The 18,530-nt window shown below is 42.5% G+C and overlaps 3 protein-coding genes across 7 annotated transcripts in view; 2 read left to right on the forward strand and 1 right to left on the reverse strand.

Annotated features, from left to right (window-relative positions):
- LOC139406537 (cytokine receptor-like factor 1) overlaps window positions 1-1,117 on the forward strand; it is a 19,511-nt gene extending 18,394 nt beyond the window's left edge. The window contains exon 8 of the mRNA XM_071149221.1: window positions 195-1,117. Within this exon, the coding sequence (XP_071005322.1) occupies window positions 195-352 (158 nt within the window). The 3' untranslated portion in view covers window positions 353-1,117. The remainder of the gene's footprint in view (window positions 1-194) is intronic.
- The window catches only part of LOC139406540 (required for excision 1-B domain containing), a 15,462-nt gene extending 1,538 nt beyond the window's left edge, over window positions 1-13,924 (reverse strand). Inside the window, exons 1-4 of one of the 4 annotated variants that reach the window (XM_071149230.1) lie at window positions 13,659-13,924; window positions 12,489-12,571; window positions 12,180-12,384; window positions 11,078-11,609 (exon numbers count right to left, since the gene is read on the reverse strand). In XM_071149230.1, the coding sequence (XP_071005331.1) occupies window positions 11,538-11,609; window positions 12,180-12,384; window positions 12,489-12,571; window positions 13,659-13,688 (390 nt within the window). In that variant the 5' untranslated portion in view covers window positions 13,689-13,924 and the 3' untranslated portion in view covers window positions 11,078-11,537. Of the gene's footprint in view, window positions 1-11,077; window positions 11,610-12,179; window positions 12,385-12,488; window positions 12,573-13,218; window positions 13,359-13,658 lie in introns of those variants that run through there. The other 3 variants (XM_071149227.1, XM_071149228.1, XM_071149229.1) reach the window with 3 other exon arrangements.
- On the forward strand, window positions 12,495-16,553 carry LOC139406539 (HAUS augmin-like complex subunit 8). 2 transcript variants are annotated; one of them, XM_071149225.1, is made up of 10 exons: window positions 12,495-12,608; window positions 13,941-14,041; window positions 14,124-14,185; window positions 14,292-14,424; window positions 14,576-14,686; window positions 14,776-14,882; window positions 14,995-15,153; window positions 15,352-15,493; window positions 15,635-15,776; window positions 16,021-16,553. In XM_071149225.1, the coding sequence occupies exons 1-10, from the start codon at window positions 12,550-12,552 to the stop codon at window positions 16,145-16,147; spliced, it is 1,143 nt and encodes a 380-aa protein (XP_071005326.1). In that variant the 5' UTR covers window positions 12,495-12,549; the 3' UTR covers window positions 16,148-16,553. The 2 variants fall into 2 exon arrangements, with proteins under 2 accessions (XP_071005326.1, XP_071005325.1); XM_071149224.1 differs by lacking the exon at window positions 12,495-12,608 and adding an exon at window positions 13,545-13,676.
- The last annotated feature ends 1,977 nt before the right edge of the window (window positions 16,554-18,530 follow it).

Raw genomic sequence — 18,530 nt, forward strand, 5'->3', positions numbered from 1 at the left:
ATGGCGGCCAAAATTCCATTAAATGGTGGTTAAATCACTTGTATATAGAGATATTTTAATTTAGACATATTTCAGATGTGTACTGTTCTTATGACCTGTACTGAAGACTATTTTGGTGCAATTCAACTTAGTTGGGAATTCAATATGCCTTCCATAATTACTCAAATCTTTGTCTGGATATTTTTTTTTTAAAGGCTACAGACTGCTCGGCATGGCAACACCAAATATTCCAAGTTACAAGCCTCTGAGGATCAATGAGACAACTGGGACCTCCAACGAAAGGGAAGAAAATCCAACCCTGGACTCAGACACCCTCTCCCTAACTCTAAAACGTGCCCCTGCTGTTTGTTAAATTGCCCCTCCAGGATTGGGCTCTTAATTAAGTCACCTCCTTATCATTTAGAAGTGAGCTTTGATTCATTGATAATCCAATACGGCTGCCTGAATCGAACATGACCTTACGCTGGCTCACTGCATTCGTGATCCACATTAGGATGTACAGGTGCACTCTGAAACTGTTCAGGTTAAGCTGACTCATACATTGTCTGGGAAACTTTGCAGTAATCCCAACATCTGTTTAAGGATATATGCCATCTATGGCAAACAAGAGGCCCCTTAGAATGGTCAAATATAAACAAAGATGCTGTATGTCATCGTTTACAGTAGCTGGGGATTGACTTCGTGGCCTTTGCGCACTTTGCTTAACAAGCTCCACCTCCTCTGCAAACCCTCTACAGTCCAGGGATCATCTTCAAATGTATATGGAGCTGTGCTACATCCCACATAATGCTTCTTAGTCAGTCTATGACCTACAAAAGTAACCTCTAACCTGAGGCCGCCTCACCGGTTCAGTTACTCTCATCTCCTTCTGGGCCTGCCTCAGACCGCAATCACAGCCAACTACTCGGTTAATATCAGCCAAATTATCATCCAAACCGACTTCCAAAGGACTATGTAGGACAGAACTGCAGGACTTTTTGCCACATTCCACATAAAATAAAACTCACCCACAGGCTAATTAGGCATGAAAAATCAACTTAAATACCCTCCTCACCCAATGTGGTGTGGATCTGTTTTTTTCTAAAGTATTTTTATTTACCTCAGAACTGGAATCCCCCAACAGAGGCAGGCCACCTCACTAGCTAGTAGTCAGCTAACCACTGCTAGCGGTCATCAACTGACCTTTAGCTCGGAAAGCTCTCGCCAGTTCGTACAACGCGACTCAAACCAGAGCATACCATACCTATTTTCTCTCCATTTCCCAGGTTCCTACTGCAAGCTCTGAACCTTTTCACCTGGATCGTCGCAGCTAGCTAGCTGCAATCAGAGTTGCTACTCCTGGTTAACTGTTAGGAATTTTATGAATAATGACTAAACAACATCTACATTTTAAATAGAACTATAACTAATGAAACTTACTCTTAAATCTGATTAACAATATTAATTCATAAGGAAGGGATTGTGGAGCATGAAACGGGGTAATTAAATAAAATAAATACCATTCCAGCCAGGTTGGAGAGGACTGGAATTGTGGGTTTTTAAGTTAGCAAAAAGGGTTGTTAACCTATGGTTGAACCGACTCAACTTAGCTCTGGGATGTTTAGATAAGGCAGAGAGTGTTTTCCTGGGTTTTCCATTATCTGGAACTGTCTTCTAAATAGTGATGGATGAAGGTGAAGATTCCAGAAGTTAATCTAGATAAGTGTGTGTCTGGGGTGAGCGAGCTAGTGGGTTGGAATAAACGCTTGAACTTCTCTGGTCCTGGTTGATAGGAGGAAGGACGTTTTATAACCTATGACGTCATATTTTGTATTTAAACTGTTGTTCGTGGTTACATGGCAGAGAATAAATACTATTATCTAAGACTGGTCTGTATATTTTATGCAAATAGGCATCTTAATTCTTATAAAATAGACTGAGTGATTTAATTAATGAAAACATATTGGAATTATGAAATTCCAGTGACACTAACGTCTGTCACAAAACAAAGCACCAATTAGCCTAGAGCTGAAGAGGCCCATCAGCCCCTCCTGGGCTACAATACCCGGACCCCTTCTACTGCCAGTACAGGGCACGGAACCCCGCCGATCCTTCACGACTTGACTACGACGTAATCTGCTCGAGGGGGTACTCAACTGGCCCCTACATTGCAACGTCGCCTGAATGCCCATCTGCTATCCGCAGCCCGCTAGCTGTCTAGAGCATATTGGACTGTTAGCTGAATATAATAATTCATCACGACTGGTCTTTCAACGTCACCGCACGTGGAGGCTAAAACAGACTTTCCTTCGTTGAGACCTCCCTAAGGCCCTTCTGCTAGCTGTCTGAATCGCCGTGTCTCCAGCCAGCCCAACCACTCACTGGACCCCTATGATCACCCGGCTACGCATGCCTCTCCCTAATATCAATATGCGTTGTCCATTACTGTCCTGGTTAGTGGTGGTCTTATTTCACTGTAGAGCCTCAAGCCCTGCTCAATATGCCTTACCATTTAGTTCCACCTCCCACATATGCGGTGACATCACCTGGTCTCAAGAGACAATCTCTCATCATTACTCAATGCGTAGATTTACCTCCAATGTACTCACATCCTACCATACGTTTGTCTGTACATTTTGCCTTGAATCTATTCTATCGCACCCAGAACCTGCTCCTTTTACTCTCTGTTACAAACGTACTAGACAACCAGTTCTGATAGCCTTTAGCCGTACCCTTCTGTTCCTCTGGTGATGTAGAGGTCACTCTGCAGTGCCTAGCTCCACTCCTACTCTCCAGGTGCTCTCATTTGTTGACTTCTGTAATCGTAAAAGCCTTGGTTTCATGCATGTTAATATTAGAAGCCTCCTCCCTAAGTTTGTTTTATTCAATGCCTTAGCACACTCTGCCAACCCGAATGTGCTACCACCAAAAACCCTGAAGTTTCCATCCCTAACTATAACATTTTTTTCCGACAAGATAGAACTGCCAAAGGGTGCGGTGTTGCAGTCTACTGCAGAGATAGAACTCTGCAGGCTGTCTTACTATCCAGGCCTGTACTAGAGGTCAACCAATTATGATTTTTCAACACCAATACCGATAATTGGAGGACCAAAAAAAGCTGATACCGATTTTTATTTGATTTATAATAATGACAATAACAATACTGAATGAACACTTATTTTAACTTAATATAATACATCAATAAAATCAATTTAGCCTCATAAATAATGAAACATGTTAAATTTGGTTTAAATAATGCAAAAACAAAGTGTTGAAGAAAGTAAAAGTGCAATATGTGCTATGTAAGAAAGCTAACGTTTCAGTTCCTTGCTCAGAACATGAGAACATATGAAAGCTAGTGGTTCCTTTTAACATGAGTCTTCAATATTCACAGGTAAGAAGTTTTAGGTTGTAGTTATAGGAATTATAGGACTATTTCCCTCTATACCATTTGTATTTCTTTAACCGTTGACTATTGGATGTTCTTAAAGGCACTTTAGTATTGCCAGTGTAACAGTACAGCTTCCGTCCCTCTCCTCGTTCCTCCCTGGGCTCGAACCGCAACACAACGACAACAGCCACCATCGAAGCAGCGTTACCCATGCAGAGCAAGGGGAACAACTACTAGATGCCTCAGAGCGAGTGACGTTTGAAACGCTATTAGCGCGCGCTAACTAGCTAGCCATTTCACTTCGGTTACACCAGCCTCATCTCGGGAGTTGAAAGGCTTGAAGTCATAAACAGCGCAATGCTTGAGACACAACGAAGAGCTGCTGGCAAAACGCAAAGAAAGTGCTGTTTGAATGAATGTTTATGCGCCTGCTTCTGCCTACAACCGCTCAGTCAGATACTTGTATGCTCAGTCAGATTATATGCAACGCAGGACACGCTAGATAATATCTAGTAATATCAACCATGTGTAGTTAACTAGTGGTTATGATTGATTGTTTTTTATAAGATAAGTTTAATGCTAGCTAGCAACTTACCTTGGCTTACTGCATTTGCGTAACAGTCTCCTTGTGGAGTGCAACGAGAGAGAGGCAGGTCGTTATTGCGTTGCACTAGTAACTAAGGTTGCAAGATTGGATCTCCCGAGCGGACAAAGGTGAAAATCTGTCATTCTGCCCCTGAACGAGGCAGTTAACCCACCGTTCCTAGGCCGTCATCGAAAATAAGAATGTGTTCTTAACTGACTGACGTGTATATATAAAACATTTAAAAAACGATCCACCTTTCCAGAAACAAGTCTCTCATCGTTGCCGCTTGCTATAGACCACCCTCTGCCCCCAGCTGTGCCCTGAACACCATATGTGAATTGATTGCCCCCCCATCCATCTTCAGAGCTCGTGCTGATAGGTGACCTAAACCGGGACATGCTTAACACCCCGGCCATCCTACAATCTAAGCTTGATGCCCTCAATCTCACACAAATGATCAATGAACCTACCAGCTACAAACTCAAATCCATAAACACGGGCACCCTCATAGATATCATCCTAACCAACTTGGCCTCCAAACACACCTCTGCTGTTTTCAACCAATATCTCAGCGATCTCTGCCTGCATCCGTAATGGGTCTGCGGTCAAACGGCCATCCCTCATCACTGTCAAACACTCCATAAAACTCTTCAGCGAGCAGGACTTTCGAATCGACCTGGCACGGGTATCCTGGAAGGATACTGACCTCATCCCTTCAGCAGAGGATGCCTGGTTATTCTTTAAAAGTGCCTTCCTGGGCCTCCCGGGTGGCGCAGTGGTTAAGGGCGCTGTACTGCAGCGCCAGCTGTGCCATCAGAGTCCTGGGTTCGCGCCCAGGCTCTGTCGTAACCGGCGACGCACAATTGGCCTAGCGTCGCCCGGGTTAGGGAGGGCTTGGTCGGTAGGGGTGTCCTTGTCTCATCGCGCACCAGCGACTCCTGTGGCGGGCTGGGCGCAGTGTACGCTAGCCAAGGTGGCCAGGTGCACTGTGTTTCCTCAGGCGCATTGGTGCGGCTGGCTTCCGGGTTGGATGTGCGCTGTGTTAAAGAAGCAGCGGCTTGGTTGGTTGTGTATCGGAGGACGCATGACTTTCAACCTTCGTCTCTCCCGAGCCCGTACGGGAGTTGTAGCGATGAGACAAGATAGTAGCTACTACAACAATTGGATACTACGAAATTGGGGAGAAAAAGGGGTAAAATTCAACAAAAAAAAACAAAAAAAAAAGTGCCTTCCTCACCATCTTAAATAAGCATGCCCCATTCAAAAAATGAGGAACCAGGAACAGATATAGTCCTTGGTTCTCTCCAGACCTGACTGCCCTTGACCAGCACAAAAACATCCTGTGGCGTTCTAGATTAGCATTGAATAGCCCCCGTGATATGCAACTTTTCAGGGAAGTTTGGAACCAATATACACAGGCAGTTAGGAAAGCTAAGGCTACCTTTTCAAGCAGAAATGTACATCCTGTAGCAAACTCTGGGACACTGTAAAGTCCATGGAAAATAAGAGCACCTCCTCCCAGCTGCCCACTGCACTGAGGCTAGGAAACACTGTCACCACCGATAAATCAAGTATAATTGAGGATTTCAATAAGCATTTTCTACGGCTGGCCATGCTTTCCACCTGGCTACCCCTACCCCGATCAACAGCCCTCCTCCCCCCACGGCAACTCACCCAAGCCTCCCCATTTCTCCTTCATCCAAATCCAGATAGCTGACTTTCTGAAAGAGCTGCAAAATCTGGACCCCTACAAATCAGCAGGGCTAGACAATCTGGACCCTCTTTCTAAAATGCTCTGCCAAAATTGTTGCAACCCCTATTACTAGCCTGTTCAACCTCTTTCGTATTGTCTGAGATTCCAAAAGATTGGAAAGCTACCGCGGTCATCCCCCTCTTCAAAGGGGGAGACACTCTAGACCCAAATTGCTACAGATCTTTCCTACCCTGCCTTTCTAAGGTCTTTGAAAGCAAAGTCAACAAACAGTTTACCGACCATTTAGAATCCAACCGTACCTTCTCCGCTATGCAATCTGGTTTCAGAGCTGGTCATGGGTGCACCTCAGCCATGCTCAAAGTCCTAAACAATATAACTGCCATCGATAAGAGACAATACTGCCGTATTCATCGACCTGGCCAAGTCTTTCGACTCTGTCAATCACCACATTCTTATTGGGAGACTCAACAACCTTGGTTTCTCAAATGATTGCCTCGCCTGGTTCACCAACTACTTCTCTGATAGAGTTCAGTGTGTCAAATCAGAGGGCCTGTTGTCCGGACCTCTGGCAGTCTCTATGGGGGCGCCACAGTATTCAATTCTCAGACCGACTCTCTATGATGTTGCTCTTGCTGCTGGTGATTCTCTGATCCACCTCTACACAGATGACACCATTCTGTATACTTCTGGCCCCTTCTTGGACACTGTTAACTAACCTCCAGACGAGCTTCAATGCCATACAACTCTCCTTCCGTGGCCTCCAACTGCTAATAAATGCAAGTAAAACTAAATGCATGCTCTTCAACCGATTGTTGCCCGCACGTCCAGCATCACTACTCTGGACGGTTCGGACTTAGGTATTTGTAGTTGTCCACATATTCTAGGTGTCAGCTAAACTCTCCTTCCAGAATCACATTAAGAATCTCCAATCCAAAATGTAATCTAGAATCTGCTTCCTATTTCGCAACAAAGCATCTTTCACCCATGCTGCCAAATATACCCTCGTAAAACTGACCATCCTACTGATCCTCGACAATGTAATTTACAAAATAGCCTCCAGCATTCTGCTCAACAAATTGGATGCAGTCTATCACAGTGCCATCCGTTTTGTCACCAAAGCCCCATACACTACCCACCACTGCGACCTGTACACTCTCATTGGCTGGCACTCACTTCATACTCTTCATAACCTACTGGCTCCAGGTCATTTACAAGTTTCTGCTAGGTAAAGCCCCGCCTTATCTCAGCTCATTGGTCACCAATGTGGTCACCAATCTGGAGCACCCACCTGTGGCACGCGCTCCAGCAGTTATATCTCACTGGTCACCCCCAAAGCCAATTCTTTCTTTGGCCGCCTTTCCTTCCAGTTCTCTGCTGCCAATGACTGGAATTAACTGCAAAAATCACTGAAGCTGGAGACTCATATCTCCCTCACTAACTTTAAGCATCAGCTGTCAGAGCAGCTCACATATCACTACACCTGTAAATAGCCCATCCAACTACCTCATCCCCATACTGTATTTATTTTGCTGCTTTGCACCCCAGTATCTCTACTTGCACATTCATCTTTTGCATATCTACCATTCTTGTTTAATAGCTATATTGTAATTACTTTGCCACCATGGCCAATTTATGACCTTACCTCCCTTATTTGCACATACAGAATATACTTTTTTTACTATATGTTTGTTTATTCCACGTGTAACGCAGTTGTTGTGTGTCAAACTGCTTTACTTTACCTTGGCCAGGTAGCAGTTGCAAATGAGAACTTGCTCTCAACTATCCTACCTGGTTAAATAAAGGTGGGGAAAAAATTAGATCATCCAGGGTCCGGTTTCCCAAAAGCATCTTAAGGCTAAGTTTATCATTAGAACCTTTGTAGGCACATTGTTAAGTCGCTGAGTTGTTTCCCAAAACCATCATTAGTAAAGTTGCACTGAAAACGCTTGTTATTTACCAACTGACTCAGACCACTCGTGGATCAGCTAAGTGCGTTAGATTTTTTGCTGTTCCGCATCACTTTACACACAGAAGATCTCTGATAAACATACAGTTGGAGTCAGACGTTTACATACACTTAGATTGGGGTAATTAAAACTCATTTTTCAACCACTCGACAAATGTCTTGTTGACAAACTATAGTTTTGGCAAGTTGGTTAGGACATCTACTTTGTGCATGACAAGTAATTATCCCAACAATTGCTTACAGACAGATTATTTCACTGTATCACAATTCCAGTGGGTCAGAAGTTTACATACACTAAGTTGACTGTGCCTTTAAACGGCTTGGAAAATTCCAGAAAACGATGTCATGGCTTTAGAAACTTCTGATAGGCTAATTGACATCATTTGAGTCAGGTGTACCTGTGGATGTATTTCAAGGCCTACCTTCAAACTCAGTGCCTATTTGCTAAAAATCATGGGAAAAATCAAAAGAAATCAGCCAAGACCTCAGAAAAATAATTCTAGACCTCCACAAGTCTGGTTCATCCTTGGGAGCAATTTCCAAACTCCTGAAGGTACCCGGTTCATCTGTACAAACAATAGTACGCAAGTATAAACACCATGGGACCACGCAGCCGTCATACCGCTCAGGAAGGAGACGCGTTCTGTCTCCAAGAGACGAACATACTTTGATGCGAAAAGTGCAAATCAATCCCAGAACAGGAGCAAAGGACCTTGTGAAGATGCTGGAGGAAACCGGTACAAAATGATTTATATCCACAGTAAAACGAGTCCTATATCGACATCACCTGAAAGGCGGCTCAGCAAGGAAGAAGCCACTGCTCCAAAACCACCATAAAAAAGGCAGACTACGATTTGCAACTGCACATGGAGACAAAGATCGTAGTTTTTGGAGAAATGTCCTCTGGTCTGATGAAACAAAAATAGAACTGTTTGGCCAAAATGACCATTGTTATGTTTGGAGGAAAAAGGGGGAGGCTTGCAAGCCGAATAACGCCATCCCAACCGTGAAGCACGGGGGTGGCAGCATCATGTTGTGGGGGGTGCTTTGCTGCAGGAGGGACTGGTGCACTTCACAAAATAGATGGCATCATGGGGAAAGAAAATTATGTGGATATATTGAAGCAACATCTCAAGACATCAGTCAGAAAGTTGAAGCATGGTCACAAATGGGTCTTTCAAATGGACAATGACCCCAAGTACACTTCCAAAGTTGTGGCAAAATGGCTTAAGGACAACAAAGTCAAGGTATTAGAGTGGCCATCACAAAGCCCTGACCTCAATCCTATAGAACATTTGTGGGCAGAACTGAAAAAGCGTGTGCCAGCAAGGAGGCCTACAAACCTGACTCAGTTACTTCAGCTCTGTCAGGAGGAATGGGCCAAAATTCACCCAACTTATTGTGGGAAGCTTGTGGAAGGCTACCCAAAATGTTTGATCCAAGTTATACAATTTAAAAGCAATGCTACCAAATACTAATTGAGTGCATGTAAACTGACCCACTGGGAATGTGATGAAATAAATAAAAGCTTAAATAAATAATTCTATACTATTATTCTGACATCACATTCTTAAAATAAAGTATTTTTACTAGGATTAAATGTCAGGAATTGTGAAAAACTGAGTTTAAATATATTTGGCTACGGTGTATGTAAACTTCCAACTTCAACTGTACAGTCAAGCTGTTTATCCGTCTCACTCTGAACACCGATAACTAAGTTGACTACAAATACAAAGTTCCCTATAGAGTACCACATTATAATACTAATAAAACCTAGCATCAAACAAGGAAATGGTTCCAATCGTTTTTCCACCATTCATTTTTCCCATAGGGGACTTTAGAAACACTTAAAAATAAGGTCTGGTTCAGGTAGCCATACCCTGGAGCAACATTTTGATATCAGTGTAAATCTCTTGGACAAGAAGACATTTTTTTTTCTTGACAAAAGTAGTAGTCCGGTATTAGCAGATCGATATAGCTGTCTGTAGCGCGGACATAAAATGTTTTCCCAGCGTCGCCCCCATGACTGTCAGAGGGGCATCACGGTCTTTGGTGGAATGGTCAAAGATGATCCATTATATTGACAAGATGGTAGAGTGACCACTAACAATGGAAATACATATCCTGAAAGATGGCAGGCGGGACGAGGCGAAATCAGGTGGGACCAGTCTAACCAGATACGCGTGAATAACAAGCACAACTCTGATATAAAGATGAGCTTGGTTGTCTTCAACCTCCTGCATTTTATAGCGAAGGTATTTCAAGTTCGTCGACCTCATGAATATGCATAGTTCATCTTGAATTTCAATGGATTCAGCTCGACGTTTATCCCACTCTAGAAACATTTAAACATAACATTAACCTCAGGAACATAAGAGGGTGTTCAGTACACGTCCCGGTTTGGTGCAGTATAACCTTTATATTAAAAAAAAGGTATTTTTATGTCCATTAGGGCACTTTATAAAAAGGGTTTTATTTGGTTCTGATAGCATGTTATCCATGAGAAGTTCAATGACCACAATGGGACGTCGCATGATGGTCCCAAGGGAACATTCTCTGGGTGACCTTTGCCTAGTTCCCTGTAAGCTTCCAGGACGTAACGGAGGACCTTTTAAGGACGTTCTCAGGACTTCAACATAACTAGTCATTAGGACGTTGCATGATGTTCCCAAGGGAACGTCCCTGCAAACAATGAGTCATAAGGACGTCCCCGGAACGTCACAAAATGGTCGCCTGCTAAAGTGGTTCGTACGCTGTGTCATGGTCCCCTGGAGGTTTTGTCTAGTCCCTGGTATATTCCAAAGGACATTCTTGAGATGTGGTGTCATGGTCCCCAGGATGTTTACACGTTATTTAACCTCCATAAAAATGGTACTATGGCAGCCATATTGGATTTGACGGCATATTGGAATTAAGGTCAAATCCATCGTGGCCCCAAAGACAATCTGTGACTTAATCACAAGAGTAGGGGCTAAAGTAACAAAATCCAAGGAACCTTGGACCCCCAATAATCTAATTCTGATTTCTGAGCCCACTTTTTTTCCTTAGAGCAGATTACAATAGCCACATCAAAATCCATGTGTCCCTGTATGTATTCTTGTCAGGCAGGACCATACAGCACCGAATTAGAGCAAATTTCACTAATCAGCTACCAAAAAGCAAAGCTTACATTCATCATAAATACTCATAGTTGACATTGTATCTTTGTGTTTACAGGTGTATATTCCCAAGATGCATTAAGATTGTTCATGTAGGACAGACAAGTGCCTACTTGTATTACATTTGAGCAATATCAGCTCTTGCAATAGTGGGTTACATAAGCTTATACAGCCCCCCCCCCCCCCCCCCCCCCCCCAGCCAGGCATTATTCTGCACTGAGTTTAGGGGGGTGTCTCACAATATCTATCAAATTAACCACTTTTGCAGTAAAATACAACAATCCATTTAATGAAATGGGAGACATTTGGGATGTGGGGTAGGGCTATCACAAAAATGTGGGGGCCTTGCCACTAGCCTAGATCCAGAAGAAGGAAAGTCAATGCCAGACTTCTGACGTTATGAAAATTGATAGTATGGAAAATGTAAGACATGATTTAAATCTTGTTAAATTCCCATTTTTACTGACAGATTGAGCTTCACATTACAATTGTGCATTACAAAGCATGATCATTAAAATATGTCTACTATGTGTCAATTGTTGCACAATTGCTTCTCTCTATTGATGACGAGGTAAATTCATTATTGTTATATTCAATTGCTGAACAATGAACACTGATGAAGCAGGAAATACCGGATGGGATACATTCTCAGAGGAGAAATCTGACCCCTTGTGGCTGATTGATGGAAGTCTGATGATGAACCTTGGAGGTGATGCAGTATTGCAGAAACCTCAAAACAGGTCCTAGAGAGCCACTGGGCGTGCAGGTATTTGTTCCAGCTCTTCAGTAACACACCGGATTCTGCTAATCATGGCCTAGAGTGTGAAGATCATGATTTGAATCAGGTGTGATATTGATGGTCTAGAATAAAAGCAAGCACATCCAGTAGATTTCCAGGACTGGAATTGCAGAACACTGCACTGCAAAAATATGCATGTTCAACTGAAAACTCATAAGCTATATAAAACTCAATGCTTGATATCCATATGTAATCCCTAAGCGCCAACATCAGTCAACTGAGCACTGTTACAGCAACAGAGGCAGCATTTAGATTCATTCCCACTAAACCTGGTGTAAAAAATATGCTACACAATTAATTTTGCCCATGTTTACACCGATACAATCCTTCAATTTGGGAAGAGCGAGCAAGTGCACACTGGGGGCCTGGTCCCAGATCTTGCCAACTCCATTGTTCATAGTCAAGCAATGTTTGGCATGACAATGAGTGACAAGAAGATGGAAGGATAGCACAAACTGACTGGTACAGGCTAAAATTTGGTTACGGTGTTGGTTACGATAAGTTCAATTTCAGTTAGTCGTTTTACAGGTCAGGAGTTTCCTTAAAGCATATCTCAGGTCAGTGTACTAGGTAAGAGAGTTGTTACCAGTTCAAGCTTCTGCTTTTCTTTTTTCTGCAGCTTGTCAATGTGTTCGGAGAGATCTGGACGGTCGAAGTCTTGGTGCAGCCGCTCCTTTATCTCTAGCACCTCCTTTGAGAGGCCACAGAAAGCCTGCGTTATCTCATGTACCAGCTGCCTGTAGTGGTCAAAGTCATAGTGGGGCCCTGTCCTCAAGTATGCTTCATGGCCTCTGGAGAGAAATAAACATGTTAGTCCATCTTTACCTACTTTAAGTGAACAGAAAGGCAGGAAGTGCATCTATGCATCAACTGAAAATAATGCAGGCCTACTTACTCGTCAAAAAGCCTGTACGCTTCAACCCTTTCAGCTTGAACGGCATAAAATCGATGGACCAATGCTTGAAAATCTGTGGGTACCTAGGATGGAGAGAATGGGAAGACAAAAAAAAGACCTGTGAGTGGTGAACAACATTAGCAAAAAAAATAACTACAGTAATAGTTTATTTTATTAGCTGGTAACAGTAGTTTGTCTCAGTTAACTTGCTAATAGCGAACTATTTTGGGGAGGTGGTGTTACACTGACATGGTTACAAAATGTTTTGAAGAACCTGACAACATTTTTAGCTAGCTATGTTTACTACCTAGCTAACTTTATACATGTATTTTTACTGCTCTAATTACATTGGTGTAGACCATCATTGTAAAAAAAGAATTAGTTCTTAAACTGACTTAACAAATTAAATAAAAGGTTACACAACCAGTTTATAATAGCAATAAGGCACCTCGGGGGTTTGTAATATATGGCCAATTTACCACGGCTAAGGCCTGTGTCCAGGCACTCCTCGTTGCGTCATGAAAAGAACAGCCCTTTGCCGTGGTATATTGGCCATATACCACACCTCATCGGGCCGTTGTGCTTAATTATAACTAGATTCTTGTCCGGTGTCGCCTATGTTGTTCAGGTAACCCACACGAGGCAAATTAGCGTTAGCCAGCTAACTAGCTTTCATATACAAACTGCATGTTGTTGTCTCAAACAAATGTATTGCAATCAACAAACTTACCATGTCAATGTTTTTGAAAATGTCGCTGTGCAGTTTGGTTAATAAGCGAGGTGTAAAACAGTAGCGCGTATCGTTTTGGCTTTGTTCATCATGATTCAACTATTTTGAAGACAAGTAAATGTGCTTCCTGTTTATGTGCATCCTTCAATTCTGTCCGATGGTACAACTAGAACCCGAGAGGTTTCTAGAAAATGTAGCATAAAAGTAACGTTAATAGTGGTCCATATTTATTGTACATAAATCTAAACGAGTTCATAAGTACATTTTGCATTTTTTATTTCAACAAACAATATTGTATTTGTTGAACAAGTAACACAGGCTAGAACCTCATCCTAGGATTTGTTTCAAGCCGAACATTAACGTTGTTGTACACGCGGTTCACTTGAAAGTAAAATGGCGTCAAGAAGAGTGTCATCGGTTCCTAAAAGTCAGAAACTTACCATTGGAGATTCAAAAAGGTAGCTGAACATGTTCTTCGTCAATGTAGAAAGCTAATATAATTGTATGTTTACAAAATCTGAATCAAAATTGATGCAATTTTACTGATGTAACTGTGTGTGATGGTGTGATCAGCTGCTAGCTGTATTGACACGTTACTATAAAATCTGTACAAACACGGATACGTAGCTATGTGCTGTCATTATATTGTGGGTCTCATAATCAACTTTTAGCAGCTGCCTTTACCCTTAGGCTACGTGTGTACGTTTTTATGTTATTTTCAGTTCCAAAGCTGTGATTGAAAACAGCAAGAGCAACAGCAGTGGAACTGGAAACCCCAGCAAAGCCAAAGGAAACAGCAGTGGGAATGGAAATAAAACAAAATGTAAGTTAGAAAGAACAATTTAAATGACACATGAAACCTTGTTTTACAATTATCAATGTTACAAATAACATCCTTTTTTCAGCTGGTGGTACAATAGTGAAGTCTCGATATCTACAACCTGTTGAAAAGGCACCTCTAACCAAGGTAGTGTTATGAGTTCATGTCAATTGCTGATCTCTGTATTCAATTTAATAGTTAGTTAGTTCTCTCAAAATGAATTAACAAATTTCACCCCTGTACCTTTCCACAGAACAATTCACTCACCAATGAGTCCACCCTTGTGCCACCAAGGCCTGCCTCACCTAAACCGGTTAGTGTTAAACCACGGGTGGGGTCTCCTGCAAGGCGTTCCATGGCTCCTCAGTCACTTCGCAATCCTACTCGTAAGTGCTTCCAGTGATTAGTGAGATGTTTGGCTGTACTCTACTGTGGCCAACCTGTTTATTTTTCCAATGTCTTTGGCCATGTGGAGTTTAGTGTAGAGAGCCCTGAGATTATATGCGTACTTACTACTTGACACTTTTTATTCTCCAGCAATGATGTCCAGTGTCCTTGAGCCTTCACAATTAGGAAGAAGTATTCTGCAATCCACAATCTTAGATGGTCACTGTCTTCGCCCTGACTTTGATGTCTCTGCCATTAAAGGTAAACTGTCCTTTTATTCAGATCATGTTGATAACAAACCAACATTTGGGAATCAACAGTTAAGATGCTATGTCTCACCTATATTACAGACAAGACAGTGTTACCAAATGCAGCAGTAGAACCTGAAAGAAACGATGAACACGAAAAGAGACTCCTAGAGATGCAGACCTTCTTGTTGGCTTACCTCACAGCCAAGGTAACTATTATATTTGGTATATTTCTTAATCACATGTTTTATTGGTATTTCACCCCCTAAGGTTAACCTTTTTTTTCCCTCTTTAACTACTCTGATGGTTCTGCGAATTCAGATGGAGAATAATAGCCAGAAATTGAAGGCGGAGGCAGAGGGGCGTATTATAGCCGTGATGGACGAAGAGGAGCTGCTACGGAAAGAAGTCCACGAGAAGAAGCGCCAGTACCTCCTCCTGGAGAAGAACAAGCAGCTGGACGACCTGCTCGATTTACAGGTCAGAAGTCATTTCTCTCCAAATACAGCCTAAACAAACTTTGATTGATGTAAAAACAATTTGTTATCCTGTGTTTTTTTTTTTGTGTTATCATTATGGTATGGTTGTTGATATGAATTCTAAAAATACAAATTGCTTGTTGTAAAATAATCTGATCTATGATTTGATTTGGAATAATCAGACATTTTATATTTTCAGATCACAGCACTAACTCCTGTGGCTGATGCCGCCAAGCAGTTCACACAGGAATACAAGTATTTTGCCACCGCAGTTGACACCACACGACATGAGCTGCCAGTGAAGAACTTCTACATTGACGGGGATAGAATGACATTTCTGGGTTGGTATTATTCCGTTCAATTTGCCACATTACTGGAAAGTGAAGAGAACCTTGGCGTTAGCTGGATTTACTTATTATGCATAGGATTCCCCCCCCAATGAATGTGTTTGTATACAAAAACCGTGGTTCCTACCCATTCAGATAAAGCCACTGCTAGCCTGAAGGAGAGTGAGGAAGTGTTGCTGCAGTGCACCCAGGGAGCTCACCATGGCAATGAGAAATCTGCTGAGTGCCTGAGAGGGATGAAAACTGCTGCACAGGACATCAGCAAGCAGCTCTCAGGGTAAAAACATAGATTACAGTGACTTAAGACATGTCATATTTAGTTTAAGTCTTTTGAAACCATTATGAATGATCAGCTTGCTCTTTGCCTGGTGTATTTGCATTCACGCATAAGGGTACGTGTTTTAAACCGCTCAAGACCAATCACTTGAAGACACTTATGTATTCCAAAGATATGATTGACAATAAATGAATGAACATGTAGTGGGTTTGTTTTGGTGACCATAGGATTTACTTCTTCACAGGGGGTTTTCGGAGTTATTGGAGCTGTCATCATTGGTCAGTCGCCAGACGGTTCAGATTCAACAGGCCTTGGAAGAGGAGCAGCTTGGATTGACAAGAGTTCAGGAACTCTATTGCCCCAAACAATGAAGCAGCATCGAGAACATTGTGTAGAATGTCTAGCCTGAAGTTCAGGAATAAGGCCCAATGGGTGCGGTATATGACCAATATTCCATCACTAAGGGCTGTTCTAATGCAATGCGGAGTGCCTGGATACAGCCCTTAGCCGTTGTATATTATCCATATACTACAAACCTCCAAAGTGCCTTATTGCTATTATAAACTGGTTACCAACGTAATTAGAGCAGTAAAAATAAATGTTTTGTCATACCCGTGGTATACGGTCTGATATACCACGGCTGTCGGCCAGTCAGCATTCAGGGCTCGAACCACCCAGTTTATAATTTTTGTTAACATACAGTAGTTAAGTTACTTGAATTACTGACCATGGGAATTATTTTGTGAAACTTTTTATTAAATTGTATACATCAATATTTAATAGCTGTTCAAAGACCTTATTCTTGGAATACCTTTCTGTTTCCTCTAAGAGTTAATTGTAAACATTTGTATCCATATGAAGTTTCTGCAAGTATACATTGTATCACCATTATGCCTCTATCACACTGACGGCGTCATTACGTTTTGCTACACCAGAAGTACAGTACATTAATTTCCAATGGAACAATGTGTTTTCCTTGCAGCATTGCGTTGCAGTGCGTTCTATGTGGTGCATATGTTGGAGTTATCGAACGTACAGTATGAATCAAATTGCATGCGTAGACAGCATGACCGAAATAATAGCAGAAGGTGAATGTTGAACGTTTTTTGCAATCATATCTAGATGATGCTGCTTAGCATTTTGAGCAATGATGGTCTAAGTGTGATTGAGGCGTTACGCCTCTGAGACCGACAGCATCACTGCATTAATATTTTTTTTTACTGGATGTGTGTACAACAAAAGTTGAAACATTCCCCTTTTGCTACTGTTTGTGTCAAATCTAAGCATACAATTTGATGCATAAGTTTATGCACCACACAGAACGCACTGCCTCTGCAACACAATGCTGTAAGGCAAATGCAGTGTTCTATTGGAAATTAATGTACTTCTGGTATACCAAAACGCAATGACGCTGTCGGTCGGCTCATTTTACATGCTAGTAGGAAACTTGACATTTTCGACTTGATGATTCGTTAAACACGGCACGTGTATAACTACATTTAGCAAGTAAATGACTGGTACATGAGCACAGCAATGTTTGTTGCAAAACATCAGTTTGCCAGATGTGGACTGTCCATACCACCCTCTGTAGCGCCATGCGATCGAGGACAGTGCTATTGCCATACCAGGCAGTGATGCAGCCAGTTGAAATGCTCTCAATAGTGCAGCTGTACAACCTTTTGAGGACTTGAGGGCCAAATGTTTTCAACCTCCTGAGGCGGAAGAGGCGTTGCCGCGCCGCCTTCACGACTGCACGTGTGTTTGGACCATTTTAAGTGTTTAGTGATATGGACACCAAGGAACTTGAACCTCTCGACCTGCTCCACTGTGGCCCCGTCGATGTGGATGGGGGTTTGCTCGCCCCCCCCCCCCCTCCCCTCCCTTCCTGTAGTCCACGGTCAGTTCCTTGGTCTTACGTTGAGGGAGAGGTTGTTGTTCTAGCACCACACTGCCAGGTCACTGACCTTCTCCCTGTAAGCTGAGTCATCATCACCGGTGAGCAGGCCTATCACCGTCGTGTCGTCAGCAAACTTGATGGTGTTGGAGTCGTGGGTGACAATGCAGTCATGGGGGAACAGGAAGTACAGGAGGGGACTAAGCACAGGGTCAGCGTTGCGGAGGTGATGTTGCTTAAACACATAGATGCAAGACAACCTGGGTGGGTCCTAGCTAGTTTTTTTGACTAGTAAAAGACACTGAATAGGTAGATAATTGCAGTGTTCATTCAGATATCTGACATACAGAGCACACCTCTTAAATATAATTGTATCACAAGAACAAACTTACATATTTCACAACAAAGAAAGAGAACGGGGGAGAGAGATTGGAGGGATACAGATAGGTATAGGTAGGCATGTAGGCCACCAGGCAGACAGTCAGAACCATGCATCGGAAATGTCAAGAGGTTGGCTATAGCTATCACAATGCTGTATTTCACAATTTATAGGAGTGCAATGCCTCATGCAATTTCACTAAAATAGGGGCAATCAATGAGTAGGCTGAGCTATTCTACACTCAACAGACTGAAGACCAAACACACTAGCGTGTTTCATAGCAAAGAAAAAGAAGAGCAGGTGAGGGAGACAGTCAGTACCATGCGCATAGGCTACAGTGCATTCGGAAAGTATTCAGACCCCTTGACTTTTACATAACCTGAAATTTGACATTTAAGTATTCAGACCTTTTACTCAGTACTTTGTTGAAGCACATTTGGCACTGATTACAGCCTCAAGTGTTCTTGGGTATGACGCTACA

Source organism: Oncorhynchus clarkii, chromosome 4 (assembly GCF_045791955.1).
Source record: "Oncorhynchus clarkii lewisi isolate Uvic-CL-2024 chromosome 4, UVic_Ocla_1.0, whole genome shotgun sequence".
NCBI classification, from domain to species: Eukaryota; Metazoa; Chordata; class Actinopteri; order Salmoniformes; family Salmonidae; genus Oncorhynchus; species Oncorhynchus clarkii.

Excerpts from the sequence above, each read along its gene's own strand:
- LOC139406539 (XM_071149224.1), top strand. The coding sequence starts at position 13,612 with ATGGCGTCAAGAAGAGTGTCATCGGTTCCTAAAAGTCAGAAACTTACC. Across the intron at positions 13,677-13,940 it reads ACCATTGGAGATTCAAAAAG|TTCCAAAGCTGTGATTGAAA; the intron begins GTAGCTGAACAT and ends TGTTATTTTCAG. Across the intron at positions 14,042-14,123 it reads GAATGGAAATAAAACAAAAT|CTGGTGGTACAATAGTGAAG; the intron begins GTAAGTTAGAAA and ends TCCTTTTTTCAG.